The sequence below is a fragment of the Bombyx mori genome, chromosome 10, assembly GCF_030269925.1.
Source record: "Bombyx mori chromosome 10, ASM3026992v2".
Classification (NCBI taxonomy): Eukaryota; Metazoa; Arthropoda; class Insecta; order Lepidoptera; family Bombycidae; genus Bombyx; species Bombyx mori.
In genome coordinates, this window is record NC_085116.1 from 8,457,198 (window position 1) to 8,474,331 (window position 17,134).

At 37.9% G+C, this 17,134-nt stretch overlaps 2 protein-coding genes across 4 annotated transcripts in view; one reads left to right on the forward strand and one right to left on the reverse strand.

Moving 5' to 3' along the window:
- LOC101738838 (uncharacterized) lies at window positions 1-6,260 on the forward strand. Of its 2 annotated transcripts, none has more exons than XM_021347069.3 (3): window positions 1-475; window positions 4,256-4,441; window positions 5,998-6,260. In XM_021347069.3, the coding sequence occupies exons 2-3, from the start codon at window positions 4,268-4,270 to the stop codon at window positions 6,157-6,159; spliced, it is 336 nt and encodes a 111-aa protein (XP_021202744.2). In that variant the 5' UTR covers window positions 1-475; window positions 4,256-4,267; the 3' UTR covers window positions 6,160-6,260. The 2 variants fall into 2 exon arrangements, with proteins under 2 accessions (XP_021202744.2, XP_062526566.1); XM_062670582.1 differs by having other exon boundaries at window positions 204-592.
- LOC101746749 (nipped-B-like protein A) overlaps window positions 6,235-17,134 on the reverse strand; it is a 21,805-nt gene continuing 10,905 nt past the window's right edge. For both annotated transcript variants that reach the window (XM_038013162.2, XM_062670581.1), the window contains 13 exons: window positions 16,760-17,080; window positions 16,541-16,679; window positions 16,338-16,462; window positions 15,274-15,508; window positions 15,042-15,196; window positions 14,065-14,329; window positions 13,169-13,359; window positions 11,701-11,900; window positions 11,141-11,264; window positions 10,637-10,783; window positions 10,047-10,246; window positions 9,147-9,321; window positions 6,235-6,869 (listed from right to left, as the gene is read on the reverse strand). In XM_038013162.2, coding sequence (XP_037869090.1) covers window positions 6,777-6,869; window positions 9,147-9,321; window positions 10,047-10,246; window positions 10,637-10,783; window positions 11,141-11,264; window positions 11,701-11,900; window positions 13,169-13,359; window positions 14,065-14,329; window positions 15,042-15,196; window positions 15,274-15,508; window positions 16,338-16,462; window positions 16,541-16,679; window positions 16,760-17,080 — 2,370 coding nt within the window. In that variant the 3' untranslated portion in view covers window positions 6,235-6,776. The remainder of the gene's footprint in view (window positions 6,870-9,146; window positions 9,322-10,046; window positions 10,247-10,636; window positions 10,784-11,140; window positions 11,265-11,700; window positions 11,901-13,168; window positions 13,360-14,064; window positions 14,330-15,041; window positions 15,197-15,273; window positions 15,509-16,337; window positions 16,463-16,540; window positions 16,680-16,759; window positions 17,081-17,134) is intronic.

The following is a 17,134-nucleotide window of genomic DNA, read 5'->3' on the forward strand; positions in this document are numbered from 1 at the left end:
TCGCTGGTTTTCGTCGCAGCTATCACGGTCAATTTACGTCTGCAATATCATGAAAGAGAAAGTTTTAAGATCCCGTTATTTCAATTAAAATATCCTAAGACTATTATATATATTCTGAGATTACTTTTTGTTTTTATACTTTATTTGTAACCGATCTGAACAAAACGTTTTGATCGATTGTTTGTTTTTAAACACTTTTCAATAGTTGGCTTATAGCTCGGTCAGCGTCCTAGATGTCAATACTGTTTGATACCTATTTTTATACGTAATTGTCGAACATACGTCATGAAGGAACAGTTTTGCGCTCTCTCGTAGCCTACCAGAGTCGGAAGACAATAATTAATTTTAGTCGTACATCTACAGCCGATGCAGTAGTTAGTTCACTGTTCTCTTAATAAAAATAGTATACCATACGACGTCTACAACTAACAGTGTGGTCCCGTCTCTAAGTGAAAATTTGACATAGTTTAAAAAAGTGAGTACATACGTTTAGTGGTAATCTATTCTAGTAGATATAATTTAATTATTTTTATCCTGTTAACAAAGTGATCAACTACTACGCGAACTCATTACTTCATTGTTTATATAAAACGTAAGTATATGAGTATAGGATAGGATAGGAAAGTAGATACATATTTGTACTGTATACAGTCATAAGAATTTGAAAAATGTTGATCCATTTGATCGTTATTTTTGAGATCTTGTTAGGTCCGACCTAATGCTATTTGTCAAACCATTAAAGCGTGTCCGACCATTGTCAATAACATAGTTAAAATGATGTTTTTATGTAGTACACATTTATTACGCAGCCTATTGATGGAAAGCGAATCAGGCTTGCATTAGTTTTATTTTATTTAATTCGTTGAGTATACTTAGTAATATTTTCTTTTTCTTAGTATGGGTAGGTACTAAAATATCGACTGCCTCCTTTATAATATAACGTAGTTGATAATCTTAATAGTTAAGTTTATTTGAGTTTTCAATTATCAGAGATGGTTAAATAAGCTCCAGATATACCAGCTGTTCAGCCGTTACCTGCCGGAGACTAATGGAAGCTCTACACTTGGAGCTGTGTCGAAATGTTCATTTTATTACAATGTAACCATTATTCTTACACGTCAAACCATTTGGGTTAAACTGTGAGGGCTGAAATAGACAACGGAGGTACGAACCCGTGCAGGTTCTCAATTCGTCCTCCTATCAATACGTTAGTCGTATTAATGTTACCTTTGAGGTGTATATGTTATAATTAATGAAGCCTGTCTGCATATTTGTATGAACATCAAATACAATATTTGAGTCGACTATTATCAAAGGCGGCAATCTGACTTTTGGACAATGATTGGTAAATCAGAAAAACGAATTATTGACTTTGTATTACATTGGCAGTCACAAAACTCTTCGGAACGACATCTTAGATAAATAACAGGTTAACTATTAACCTTTATTTAATGCAGGTTTTGAACCGTATTCTTTGAAGGAGAAGATTATATTCAAATAAATCTGTATTGACATATCAATAAATTTTTTTTGTCCAAATGTACAGATTGCCGCCTTTGATAATAGACGACTCATTTATTATATTGAAAAGTCTTTATTCAGAAACCGACGAGAGTGTCGATACTTAGTGGGAGAAATGTAAAGTAAAAAAATGAGGAGTGTCAATTAAAATAGGTAGGTACCAGCAGTCTGCTTATTTCTGCCGCAAAGCAGTAATGCGTTCCGGCTTGAAGAGCTTCACAGTCTTTATATAGTACAACTAAAACTACGACCTCATGTCTCAGAGGGTGTGGAGTTACGGCTTTCAAATTGTTCATGATGTTTATAGGCTCCGGTAAACACTTAACCCCAGGTGGGCGGTGAGTTCGTTCATTCATCTAAGCAATAAATAAAAGCAGTCAGCTACGGAGCCCATCTGATTCTACAACAAGCAGTCACTGGAGTCAATGCCGTTGAATGACGCTATCTATTTGAGAAATGAGACTAAACCTCTATTGTATTAAATAACGACTACCCTATTTATCAAATGAAATATATGATTAATTAGAAATAGATAAGATGTTAGTATCAACGTATGCGAGCTACCAACACGACCTATCAGTATAGAAAAGTCATCTAGTAGGTAATCGAATTTGATCCAAATCCAATTTGAATACGTATTAAACTAGTGATTAGTGTATATCATTGTAATTGTTAAGTAACGAAGATAATGGGTAACGGCAATCGGTAACAGACGATAGACGGCGTAGAAAAAATGATTTCTTGTCTCTTTGCCAAATAACGATTGGATAAAAAACGGGGCTACTTTATTGCGCAGTGATTTTCAACAGAGGTTTGCTCCGATGATTGCACGTTGTTATTTTCGTCGTGTTATTTTCGATACTCCTACATCGTTTCTGCGAAAGGCTTGCAGGCGTGAAACGGTTTTACTTCGGCAGCTTTATCTTAAATTATTTTAATTATTCATGTTTTTGAATTTAAATCAGTTTAATTTTAATATCATCATTACTATCATCATTTAATGTATATTGATTACCTCAGAACAATTTGTTCTGAATTGATTACGGATACCATAGATGATCCAACGTGAGTTAGGCAGGAAAAGAAAAACACGTGGACGGGCCATCGTATCGAAAGGGCCGATGTACAAGTATAGTGGTCGATTTGCCTCGAAGGCTTTGCCGGCTGGGTCTTTAGTGTGAGCTGCGAATCTGGTTAGAGCAAGGCGACAAGGGGTTTGGGTTCACGCAAGTGGCCGAGTGACCTTCATATGAGGTGTCACGTGGGGTAAGTGCCACTTGACAATCTGCACATGTTGGGAGCAGATCGCGGACCCAATGATGTTGTTAGGGCCCTACCATCGAATGACTCCACAATTACTCTCTAACCTAACGTAAGATGTCCACCCGGGGTCAGGACCCGGGCAAATTAGGAGGGTTCCCGCGGTCAACACTAGAACCAGACTCGTAACGTCTGCCCGAGGATGTCCAACCGATGGGTTGTGGCGGCGGCACGGCGCCGGGAGAGAAGACGAGCTCTCCCTCACCCGTTCCGCCGCCAGTGAAACCACTACCTCTACCGTATTCAGTCTCGGCGGGAGTCCAACTTTTGGGTGAGAGTGCAGGGGAGTCGTTTAATTGGTATCCGCTGCAATCTTTGTGGGGACCACATAAGAGGCCCGGAATTCGTGTAACGGCCCAAAAAAGAAAGGTAATTCCAAGTGTTAAAAATTAAATTTGGATATACAGTTAAGGGACACTTTATTAAGAAAATAAAATTAAACACCACCTACGAACCAATGATAGTAAAATAGTTTTAGTAGCTTGAGTTGGTCGAGTTCCTCGGTACAGTACCTTATATTATGCTGACAAATAACCAGACCGTCAGCTAAATGTCATGTGATCGGTCTTCTGGCCCAACTTTTAACGTAAATAGAAAAGAGAACAATAGATGCATTGATATTTAATTAATAACATCAATGAATGGATGTGAAATTTGTAAGTATGAACCCAAATGCAATTTTGGCTGAAATTATATTCCATACATAATGTCATCGAATACCCTTTAAAATAAAATAAAAATTTGAGGCTCAAATCAGAGGTGTTGTTAAACTAGCCCTAGCAAGAGTAGTGCTTCGCAGAATCTACCACCAGATCGGAAACGCGACCCACTGAAAAGATCCGACGAGAAACTCAGTGGGCTGTGTCTATGGGTTAATTTACTCGCCGAGCCCTTCGGCGAGGACGGTGACGGGTGCTTGAGGCACCTAAAAGCACTGTTAATAGATCGGGAGGAACCGTAATGACGTGTTTAGGGCGACGTCGACGGTTCGCCATTCGGTCCATAGGATCGAGTGTGTAATTTTCGGCAGCCACGACAAGAGAGTTTTTGTGTCGTGCCGCGTTCTCAAAGTGGCGTATTTATGCCCACTGTATATACTTACTGATTGAGTCAAGCTCCAGGTCATCATGGAGATCCACATTCCTTATGAACCACGGTGCTCCGACGGCTATCTTATAAAAACGGGATTGAATGACTTGAAGGGGTTTCAAATTAGCGCGGGCCGCGTGGGCGAACACTACACTTGCATAGGCTCGTTGCAGTAGTAAATGTTGCATTTCATTGTTTTTAAAAATATTTATGGCATACCTGGGTAAATTATATATTATGCATTCGGTTAATATCATCAATGGATCTTGAGATGATAAGAAATTTTATAAATAGAATGGCATCATACTTAATATTAATTTTTCAGTCCTAACAAAATATGCAACGTGATATGGACTACGATGATGTCTATGTGGACGTACGTTCGCTGCCGCTCAAGCCGCCGCAACCGCAGCTGCCTCCGGAACGAGCGGTTCGTCGGCCCTGGCATCCTGTCATGTGGGACAGCTCTATTATCGGTATACCACCACCAGACGTCCCGGTAAACGACGAGGTAAGTTTTGTATTGGATTGTATCTAGCAGTGTGCTTAGGGAATTTCTAAAATTCTGTGTAAATAATTTACCTTAGTAAATGTTGGATCCATGACGAAGAAATATAGCACACAACACACTACCTGACTACAATTCAATCACACATTATTAAATAAATGTAAACAACGTAAAATTATGGTATTCAATTATTTTGTATAGCGCTATTTAATTTCGCAAGCGAAATTTTGCAGTTGCGAGTTTTTTAACGTTTTCGATAGCGTAAAAGTTAGCTCATATTTGTATGGAATGGGATCGTTTGCCTACGTTTGCCGCTAGGGGCAGCGCTGTTCCAACTGCATAAAAAATTGGGCTAACTCGTACGCTATCGAGAACGTTAAAAAACTCGCACTAAGCATACTGTATTTTAAAAAGTGTTGTTTGAAAGTCCTTTTTTCCTATTCGCTGGTTGCCTAAAGGGCTATTCCAGCTACGCGCGGGCGGATGGATGAGCTAACGGGCTACAGATAAGTGTATTGCTATACATGTATTGTTAGTGATCGTAACTAACGACATCAGGATAGTTCTGTCAGTCATTTTAACTGAATACGGTACCCAAATTGACATAGCGTTTGTTCCGCTCGATTGTTAGCATGAACGCTGAGGCAAATTATTCACAACAAATATACAAGAATGCTTTTAATCACTTGAAGGATGATGATTTTAAATTGTTTTACATAATGGCTTTAATTAATTGCTTATGCGTCCATTTTATTTATATTGTAAAGCAGCCAGGGTACAGATTTGTAGGGAAAGGTCATTAAGTCAAACAGAGTTTTGACCAAATATTGGTGCCGATAAACCTTGCTCTACGCGCTCTGGAATTTTATATACAATTAAATTGTAAACTTTGTAATTTTCTTTGGCACTTTAGAAAAGATCATAGTCATGTCATAGCACCATTAACACATGTCGAGAGGCGTGTGAGTATTACCAAACAAATAGGTATATAGCGATAATATCGATTTCAATGACCTAAAAACATAATGTTACGCGATTTTTATATCGTTTGTTAAAGCCTCTGGGATTATATTTCTAAAGAGTTGCAACTCTTAAATTCAAACTAAAAAGTGTGAGAAATTCTTACATTCATATTTATCATGTAATAAAAGGTAAAGATAAACTTAGTAAATTTTTTTATTGCTTAGATGGGTGGACGAGTTCACAGCCCACCTGATGTTAAGTGGTTACTGGAGCCCATAGACATCTACGACGTAAATGGGCCACCCACCTTGAGATATAAGTTCTAAGGTATCAGCATAGTTACAACGGCTGCCCCACCCTTCAAACCGAAACGCATTACTGCTTCACGGCAGAAATAGACGGGGTGGTGGTACCTACCTGCGCGGACTCACAAGAGGTCCTACCACCAGTAAATAAATGCGTAGTACACCTATTTTTCTTGTTTAGAAGAAAGCTTTCTTCAAGTGCCCACAACAAATATAGACATTAAGGAGACTGTGTTGTGATCTGGAACTTAGTATTTAATTTTAACTTTATATATCATGTATTTGTTACAGTCTCAGCCCAAGTCTCGCGAGTACCCTCATAAGCAACGCATACGGAACTTGCGGCGACTCATCGCTGAAGGAAAAGTGAACCCCACACCTGAAACACTAATTTTCTTCCTCTGCAACAAGTTTGCTATTTCGGACGAACGAAAAATAAAGAGCAAGCCGTGATATTAATGTAATCAATTATATTATTCGTATATTGTTTTGTGAGTGTGGGTTTGTAAATATAAAAAAAAAAATCTATTAAAAATCTAACTTCGTAACTTTAATGTTATATCGATTTATTTACAATATTTTTTTTATATTATAATTATCATTATAAGAAATGCAAATCATTGCAACGGGTACCCTCTCTCTTATGCAAAAAAAAAAAACTATAAGTAAAAATCTTAACAGATGTCGGTCGATCGGACACACGGACGCACCGACCGCCGCACCGGTGACAATTTAGGCCGTTCACCGGCACGGCACACGGAAACGCAAAACAGAGTAGGTACATACATACACTTTATATTCTCCATAAAAAAATTATCTACACACAAGACTTTTCAATAAAATAAAATAATAATAAAAAAAAAACAAGAGTTTATCAAATATAAGTTGTACAAAGACGTCGTAATCGTCGCGGGCGCATCGAGGGCGCGGGGCGGGAGTCGCCGGACACTGTACAAGGCGGCTCTCGTCCGGCTCTCGAGCGCTAATAAATAAACCGATCGAAGTAACGCGGCGGTCGGTCGGCGGAGCGGTCAGTCTAGGGGCGCGGGAGGGGCAGAGGGAAGGGGACGCTAGGTAGGGGGAGGGGGAGGGGCACCGCCGCCCGCCGCACTCTCTTCTTCGTCCTCCTCTTCTGGGTCGAACTTCAGCATTAGCTGCTTCAACTGTAAATACAAATTGTAGATTTCAATTTCGTTTGTTCATTTATTTTCGCTAAAAGTAGCATTACACACTTTTTATAACTAAATCTGTCTTAAAATTTAGATTATTTGAAATAATAAACGGAGATACTTCGTTTGAAGTGGAAAATTAATAGTCATGACTTCCACTATAATTAGCCAAGAAAAAGCAACTTTAGATTAGAGAAGTTGAAACAATTGCTCCCACAGCTGCACAGTCAAACCGAAATGCGCTTGTGGTACTTGTGCTAAAATAAGGCATACTAATATGTTATACTAAATACTTTGACCGATTCGGCAGTGCAGTAATTTGGGCCTCTCACTGTTTGGCCGAAAGTCGATTCCCACATTATGATAACATTTGTGTAACGAACAGGTATGTCATACTCATAATAATAATAATGCAGCTTGAGTGCAACTAAATTGATCGACAGAAGACAGAAGACTCATAATACATCAATTTAGTTGAAATATTTAACACTATTTCGTTATTTATAAGTTTAATGTGTCAAGATTCCTTTCTTTTTTTTACCAAAATAAAAGTTATTATTAATAATATTCTTGATAACACTCTTGCATTGCACTTCAATTAGGAATCATCTCTAAATTATACTCAAAGCTACGCCATAGTATAGCGCGCGTCGCGTAAAAAGAACGCTGGAAGAAACTGGAGGGGGTGTGTTTGCGCATGGTTACACTCGCGCACGAAAATACTAAGTACTTTTGTTTTATTTTTGAAGTAATCTTTCGCTCGCGGCTTCGTATATTGGTTATTGGTATGTACAGTTTAGTAGTTCTGTACTCTTGTAGCTGTATGCAGTTACATGTTACAGGAGAGCGTAGAAATATATCATAAGTTTGAAATTAAAGTAGTTTATGAAAGTTAAAGTTAAAGATACAAAGTTAAAGTTTAGGTAAAGTTATAAAGATGATAATTTCTCTTGATGTGAATTGTACGATAGTTAGTGATGCACTCTCTTGACTGTAATTAAATTCATATTATATTATTTGTTGTCACGCGGCAAAAAGTGGATCGCGTCGCGAGTAAGCATGACGTTCTGGTACTGTTGGTGGTCGGCATTCCTTAACTATAATAAAATTATACGGTGGTAAGATCGTACATGCTAGGTACAATAAAAATAATATATTAGATAGAATTTTATGAAATATAATTAAAAACATGTTTAATTTCTGCGTATAATGTTTAATCTGAATACGAACAGACAGACAGACAGACAGACAGACGGACGGACGGACGGACAGACAACAAAGTGATCAAAGGGTTCCGTTTTTTTCCTATTGAGGTACGGAACGGTTCCGAGTCTAATTTAAATTAGACTCGGAACATTTTGTTGCCACTGCGGCCCGTTTCATGCATTATTTCAAAATATCAACTGCATTATTATCAGCCTCTTTCTTCATAAAACAATATACGTCATAAATAATTTTTCTCACTTTTCTATGTAAAACCATTTTGTAATTAAAACTTATGTGCGCGATAGTATTTTGAGAACGAACGTGACGTGAACCTAGCGCGGAAAGCAAAGGTCGACTGACGAACCAATAGCACACCGGCAAGCATGCGGCAGGTGACCCGCCCGCCCCGCGCCGCACCTCATACCACCAAATACATCGATAAATAGCCTAGTGCGCAGCTTGACCGCCAGCGTTCTTTTTAAGTGACGCGTACTTTAACGTTCACAACAATAATGAGACGCGTGAATAATTTTGTGGTAGCTTCATCAATGTATATTGTATACTAGCGACCCGCCCTCGCTTCGCTTCGGAAACTGTAATTTATTATTGATTTCTCCACTACTTAATGGATATTATTATACATATAAACCTTCCTTTTCAATCACTCAATCTGTTAAAAAAACCGCATCAAAATCCGTTGCGTAGTTTTAAAGATTTACGCATACATAGGGATTTTTTACTGGTGGTAAGAACTCTTGTGAGTCCGCGCGGGTAGGTACCACCACCCTGTCTATTTCTGCCGTGAAGCAGTAATGCGTTTCGGTTTGAAGGGTGGGGCAGCCGTTGTAACTATACTGAGATCTTAGAACTTACATCTGAAGATGGGTGGCGCATTTACGTTGTAGATGTCTATGGGCTCCAGTAACCACTTTACACCAGGTGGGCTGTGAGCTCGTCCAATCATCTAAGCAATAAAAAAAAATAGGGACAAAGAAAGCGACTTTGTTTTATACTATGTAGTGATCTATATGTAATTTTAAAGTTTCCTAAAAGACCTGTACTCACTTCGAGGTAATCGTTGATGAGTCTACGGCGGCCGCGTCTGTCGAGTTCGTCTTCACACTCGTCTTCCTGCAGCTGCAAGATCGTGGCCTTGGGCTCGAATATTGGCGCGTGCCGTCGAGACACCGCCTTCTCGTATACTTTCACACTCTCCGATGGAGAATATTGATTGATTTTACTGTGAATTTTAAATGTTATTACATTTATGCAGTCTTAATCTAGTAGACAGATAAAGTGGATGGAAGACGATCCAGAGGTCGGAGGCGAAAAAGATGGAGTGACCAAGTGTCCGAGTATCTGGACATGAGACTGAGCCACGCACTTTACTGTGCCACTGACCGACATAAGTGGCTACAAATTACAAAAAAAAGTCACAGGCGGGCGCATCACGATGTTCAGCAATGAGCGATCGAGGAGGAATTTAGTAGATAAAAAGCCAAATGTACTAGTATCAAGTGATATGAGTTATCGGGGTCCAAATCTCATAAACAGGTACAGGTTGGGAGAGGCCTACGTTGAGCAGTGGACGACTGTGGGCTGATGATGATGATGATGATGATGACGATGATATGAACGACTTCTTTCAAATTATCCGACAATCCGACTTATTTTTGTTGTGACGCAAACATGCTTCCGATCTGCTATTTAATAAGTATATAGTATTAAGCGGTAGGCAGCGGCTTGGCTCTGCCCCTGGCATTGCTGAAGTCCATGGGCGATGGTAACCACTCACCATCAGGTGGGCCGTATGCTCGTCTGCCTACAAGGGCAATAAAAAAAAAAGCTGGAATCTAATGTCTCAAGATGGAGGCTTATATTCGTCTTGTGTATGGGGTATTCGTTCCGAAAGCTCTTATATACAGTTCTAATTATGCTCGTTTGTAGGTCGATGAAAATACTAACGCATCTGTGAATCCATAGAGTTGCTTGAGGTGCTGTTTGAGTACGAGCAGCAGGAGACAGCCGCGCGCCTGGCGCATGGCGTCCCGCAGCGCGCGCGTGTTGTCCGGTACCCGCGCCTCCAACGCCTCTGCGTCTTCTTCTTCCTCCTCCTCCTCTTCCTCCGCGGTACCTTTCTCTCCTGCATTGGATTTTATTAAGCCCTGCAACGATAATATGACTTTTAAAATATATTCTTAAAAAGATAACGATGATCTTATGAAGATAATGATAAACGTAGTGGTATCAAAAACATTTTATCTATTTGTCTAAGTTATATTTATAACTCTTCTGTGCGTGTGTACGTGACTGAACTCTTCCTAAAGAGCTAAAGATCGATTTTAAGAATTTTTTGTATGTGTTCAAGTGGATTCGAGAATTGTTTAGATTCGCAATTCAATTCACTGCAAAATGTTTTTTTAATTATTATTTTATAAAAAGCCTGTCGGGTTCGCTAATGTAGAGTATAATGAAATAGGTAAAGAAAGCGAGATGGCAATAGTTAGTGTTTGTATATAACGTTTATCGACAAATTAATACTCAACAGTGCATACCTCACGAAAAAGCTGTAATAAATTTGACCCTGACGTTGAAATTATGATATCTATATGATGTATTATGAACAATGGTTCATCTTGTACTTGATATGGAAAGTAACTTAAATTATCGGCCAGGTACAGCATCTGATCTAATGGAGCAGTCTGAAAAGAAAAGAAAAAGGTTTACGAAATTGTTAAAACAAAGAAAATTAAAACTGTATACTTATAGTTGAAATTTTATAATATTGCATTCGTGATGATCCACTGTCCAATTGGGGTTAAGCTGTTGATAGAGCCCATAGACATCACGATGTGTCGCCCAACTCGAGTCTATAAGGTTGAAATTTCACTACGATACAATACAACCTCGACCTTATAACCCAACTATGGCATATGACGGCATCACAATATACGAATTTGGTGTGGATTTACAACATTTCTTATCATCGGCACTTAAGATACGGTTTACATAATGATATATACATAGAAAGTGGTTTCAATTTAGATAAGTTTACTTACCGACACATCGTCAAACTGTTTTAGTAATGACAAAATTAAAGCTCGTCTCTGCGGCCTTGTGTTCCTCAATAGTGAATATAAAAACCCGTTAAGGGCAGTGGGTAGATCATCTAGTTCTTTTTTCCTAAAATATAAAGCACGATATAATACAATATCATTAAAAGCATAAATTAAGCTTTAAATTGCTTATTGGCTATTCAATAATTGTAAATTATACGGTTGCTGAAAATTCGAGCCTTTTCAGGCTTTTCAAGCGATACTGATCTTAAGTATATAGATAAAGTTTAAAATTATTTCACACTGAAAGTGCTTGCCGCGACGCTGCCAGCCGCTGCCATTCCGGTGTGACTCGGCCCTTATACTTGTATATGTTTTTTCATAATCTTAAGAGTTGGAACTCTTAGTAGTATTTTAATTGTGTGAATACAATTATAATATGAATGTGGTTATTGAAATCATTATTAATTTGTTTGTATGGATATTTTAGATTGGAGATGAGAATAAGATGATTCATCTATACAATCAATACCATTGAAATGGTCACAGAATAGAAATGTTACCTAAATCCCCTTATGACGTTTTTTTCTCTGCTGTTCGACTGCAAAGTTTTTTGTAACTGGTATGATAGTTTGATTCCTAGTTGCGCTTTCATGTGGATGAAACCGGGATATTTTTTATCTATTTCCTGAAGATTTTTGTCCGCTGTGTGTGACACTGTTACCTCTAAGTCCGTGCTCATGCTTATTAAGTATGGTACAATCTGTAAAAAGATTTTTTATTTAAAGACTGAAAATTCGTAAATACATTACCGTAGTCTCATAAGATAAAAATCACGTTGAATAGACTGTTCCTTATATCACTATTATATAAATATTCATTAGTGGGAGGGCGTATTATAAGCCCGCATGGGTAAGTACAGCCGCCATTAGAATAGTAGGACCACCGTTATAAAACACAATTAGGTCTTTGACCTCATGTCTAACATTCAGGGCGGTTTTCAGTTTGATGTCTGTTGGCTACGATAACCACATAACACCGGAAGCCGTCAGCGCGTTCACTCATCAAAGCAAAATGAGTGCGGGCTAACAATACGCCCAATCACCAGTTTAAGCCGATGGCGATTGTCCAGTGAGTTGTCGATATATTCTTGGGACATAAATATTCACACTCAATTTTGAATATAGAAAAAAGGGACGGCGGTGATTTTTGGACCATGATGTGACCACATGATGTACTAGTAATCGAATAGATACAGCGTTGTTCTGAGACAAATTTCAATTGACCATGATCATACTGACATAGTTTTTTTTTTGTCCCATGGAATGTGGTCGACATTTTAATGTTTATTAGCTGCCAACATTAGGTAATAACATCATTCCAGAAGAATCGGGCTGTATTAGGTTTGGGTTAGAAAAGAAAGTGGGATAATAACTTTTAATGCACTGGTGTTGAGATCGGGTCATATAGACTTATCCACATACCTTCTGATCAACAGGCAGTTGCAATAATATCTATACTAATATTATATAATAAATATTATAAATATTATATAATACTAATATAATAAAGAGGAAAGATTTGTTTGTTTGTTTGTATTGAATAGGCTTCGAAACTACTGAACCGATTTGAAAAATTCTTTCACTGTTTGGAAGCTACATTATTCCCGAGTGACATAGGCTATAATATTTTTCGAAAAAAATTAGGGATCCTTACTAAAACTCCAATAATGTAACCCTAGGTGTAAAAAAATTACCTAAAATATTATTTACATCGCGTGCCCTGCGAAAACTATTGGTGATAGAATAATGTACTACAACTTTGTAGAACACATTATTATTTACAAAAACTGTCGCGACAGCATATGTCTATCTATTATAATTATGCCACAATAAGTGTTCTTTTGTTTAATCTTTAATTTTTGTTAAAGACCCGAGCGGAGCCGGAGCGGGCCGCTAGTGTGTTATAAATGTGTGCAAAAATATAATGTTAATAATTTATCACAGTTCTTGCATGTGAAGTGTTCGTTACCTGTACAGGATGCACGAGCCCCTGCGCCAAGACGAGCTGTACAACCTTCATGGCGGCGGACCGCACGACCGTACTGTGATGTATGGACGAGCCGAGGATTTCTTTTAGGTACAACTGGATCACCGTCGACGCCATGCCCGATGATACGTCACCCATCTCTTTGAGATTCTCATGTTTTGATCTTGTTGACCCTGAATTCAAAAATATTTATTTTAACTTCCATGTTATCAAGATGGACATTATAGTAGTCATAGTTCAATTGATCAAAGGTATGATTCCTTTATGTTGATAGAAACGGACCAACGATTCTTATCTGTGCGAGTTCACACTAGTTTTTACTCCAGTAATAGGCAAATGGATACCAGTTACAAAACAGTTTACAGAGTATGATAGGACGTTGAGCAGATTAAAAAGTTTATCAAAAAAAAAATTTGTTTGCGTAACTAAAATGATTTATATTAATTTTACAACATAAACGTTCATAATTCTAATACTTTTTTTAATAATTAAAACACACAATGTCAAATGTGGATATCCGCTGTATTTTAGTGAATATATTATGGCTCAGTAATTTTATAAGGATCAGTAAACCACATCAACAGAAACAGATAGCAGTTGCCTATATGTCGGCTTATCGTTATTCTATGTATAGGTCGTCGTATTATTTTGACCCAAATGACGTCACGTTTAATGTAGTTGCATTCAGCCGCGGTTAGTTAAGCTTGTGTGGGAATTCGAAAAAATAAGAACTGTCTGGTCCCTAATACGTACAAATGGGATGAACATGTTTTATAACGGTAGATAATTTTATAAATTAAAAATCTTAGTCCAACTGATTATATTAAGCATCCTAAAATGGTTTTTTTACGGGAGATTACAAGACAGCTCTTACTTACACTCTTTATCTTGCCTTATCATTCTTTGCTCTTCCTCTTGTAAGTACATTTCAATGTTCCTCAATACGTCCACTTTCATTTCTATCGGAGCTAAATCTGAGGTCAGTAGTTGATGGTAGAATTCTTTGAGTTCAGGGCGTAACATGAATTCGTAATGCCGTACGCACACTGAACCCAGGGCTTTAAGAGTATGTGAGACGAAGTCCTCATCTTCCAAACCCACAAAAAACATCAGCGTTGAATAAACCTGTTCTTTTATGTCGTTCTAAAAATAATAATAAAAATTACAAACTTTTAATATATACTGATATATACTGTTGTTTATATGACGTTTTAATTACAGGTATATTGGCATTAATATACACATAGATTTACGGAACGTCAGAAATAATGGGACAATAATAAACGCGACATTAAGCCCTAAAAGTAGTAGTAATTATTTTCTTTTTAGATGGGTGGACGAGCTTGCGGCACACTTGGTGTTAAGTAGTTACCGGAGCACATAGACATCAACAACGCAACGTAGCCACCCACTTTAAGACATGAGTTCTAAGCCTCAGTTTTGTAGCACAACGACTGTCGCAGCCATTAAGCAAAAACGCAATACTGTTTTGAAATACACAGCAGAAATAGGCTGGGTGGTGGTACCTACCCGCACGGGCTCACAAGACGCTCTAACACCATTAATTATGCAAAATATAATTTTAATTTGATTTTAATTACACGATTGTTCTTTCACCGTGGAAGTCATTCGTGAACTTTTGTTAAGTACGTATTACACTAGAAAAATTGGTACCTGCCTGCAGAATTCGAACACCGGCACCGTAGCATCATTCGATTCAAAAAAATATTATTACGTAAAATGAACATAAATCCTGAGGTGTCAATTACGGTCTGATTTCGATCATCATTGTGTGCGAACACTAGTTAAGACTAGCTTAACTTTTTTATGTCCGTTAAAGTAATGCTATACTCACTGGAAGACCATCAATGACTTTGACGTCCGTAAAGTCAAAGTATCTGAGTAATAAGCCCACGATGAAAAGTGCACGACGAAAATGAGGTCTCGAATGTGATGAACGTGTCATTTCGGGATTTCGCTGCCAGCTGCTTTTCCATTGGAGTAGGACCCCTATAAACAAAATATTTTCACTCGGATAATTGAATATATTTAAAATATTAATTCAATTTAAAAAAATTATATCTTACCGTGATATTTATTAAATACATCCCTAATTAGTTTATAATTATGCGTGAGATTGTTGACTATAGCTGCTAAGCAGGCTATGCACGAAGCGATGACGTGTTGACCACGCTGCAGAATAAGTTTAACGGCATCTTCTTCCAACTGAGCCAGGAATACTTCACTCGGGTGTTCCATTAGCGGTACGACTAGTTCAAGAGTGGACGCCACTGTCGACATTATTTGCTGCTCGTGTTGATTCTAAAACGGAATTATCGGATCACCTTTGGAGCCTGTGAATGTATTGCGTGGGCGGGTGCAACCTACTGGAGCGGGCTACAATATGTCCTGCTAATAGTAATTATTCAAATTTATAAAAACTGCGGTCGTACTGTGGCTATTCCTTCACTGCGAAAGTCATTCATATATAAGTATATATTTTCTTCATTTCATTCAAGTACATACACTCAATCTCAGGCGGGTACCAATTTTTCTAATGAAATACGTACTCAACAAATGTTCAGGATTCACTTCCACGGTGAAGGAATAACATCGTATAATAAAAATCAAACCCGAAAAAGTATAATTTACGTAATTACTGGTGGTAGGACCTGTTGTGAGTCCGCGCGGGTACCCACCCGCATTTGCGTTGTAGATGTCTATGGGCTCCAGTAACCACTTCACACCAGATGGGCTGTGAGCTCGTTCACCAATCTAAGTAATAATAATAAAAAAACACTATCGCCGGAGCGTCATAGCTATACGAAGACTACAAAGTTATGATGAGACCTCGATCTGACCTTAAACAGTTGCCCCAACCCTTCACACCACAATGTGAATGCCATCGTTCATCTTGTGAACACAAAAAATATAAGAAAGTAAATTAAATTAAAAAAGTTCATGTATTGACATTCACTTTAAATAACAATAACTGTTTTAAATTCAGTAATTGAGACGGCACTAGCTTCTCTTAAAAGTTGTTTGATATTTCATTGGTAAATTTCATAATATCAGATCAACTCTGTTATTGTCCCTTAATACGATAATAGAGTTAAACATATATATGAGCTGTGTATATAAGTAAGCTCACCTGACATTTCAAACTGAGATACGGTTGCAAAGTTAAGGCATGGTTAACAAGCAGCTGCGGTCTGATTTTTGCAAATAAATGCAAAGTTGAGAGACACGCTAAAATTCTTTGTGGTGAACTGGAACCTGAAAAGATCCAATAGATTATTAGTAATCACAGTTTTGAATTTATTTGATATGTATTTTTTCTTTGTTCAATCTCACCTTCTGAACTAGTCTCTTCCAACTGTAGTAAGCTCTCTACAAGACAGTCGACTATTTGTTGACAAGCTACTAGCAGCGATTTAGGCGGTTGATAAATTATTTTAGTGGAATCATCTTTATCTTCTTTAGGTTTGAATAACTAAAAAAAAATTGGAATTTAGATGGATGTAAGAAATCATTGCTGAAAGTAAAATTTATTGAATTATTAAAAATACTTACGCTCATAAGTAATTGCTGAAACCATTCGAGACCGATGTCTCTGGACGAAATAACAACGTCCGTGATGTTCAGTACTTTCCTGGTGAGAGGGTCGGCGGCCGCCGCCGTCATGTCGAGGGCTCCCGGCCGGCTGGTGTTTAGGCATGGACTGAACCACATGTTCTGAAATACTTCCATAACCAGTTTCCTGATACCTTCCTCGTCATTTACTCGTCTGATCATTTTTACACATATCTCGGGTATTTTAGGAAACTCGGGGCATTCTATACAGATGTCTTTTAAAATTTTAATTACACGTTTCCTTACTGATACGCCAGTATCCTGAAAACGTACATTTACAATTAATAAAAGCAGTGACAAACATTCATACATTCT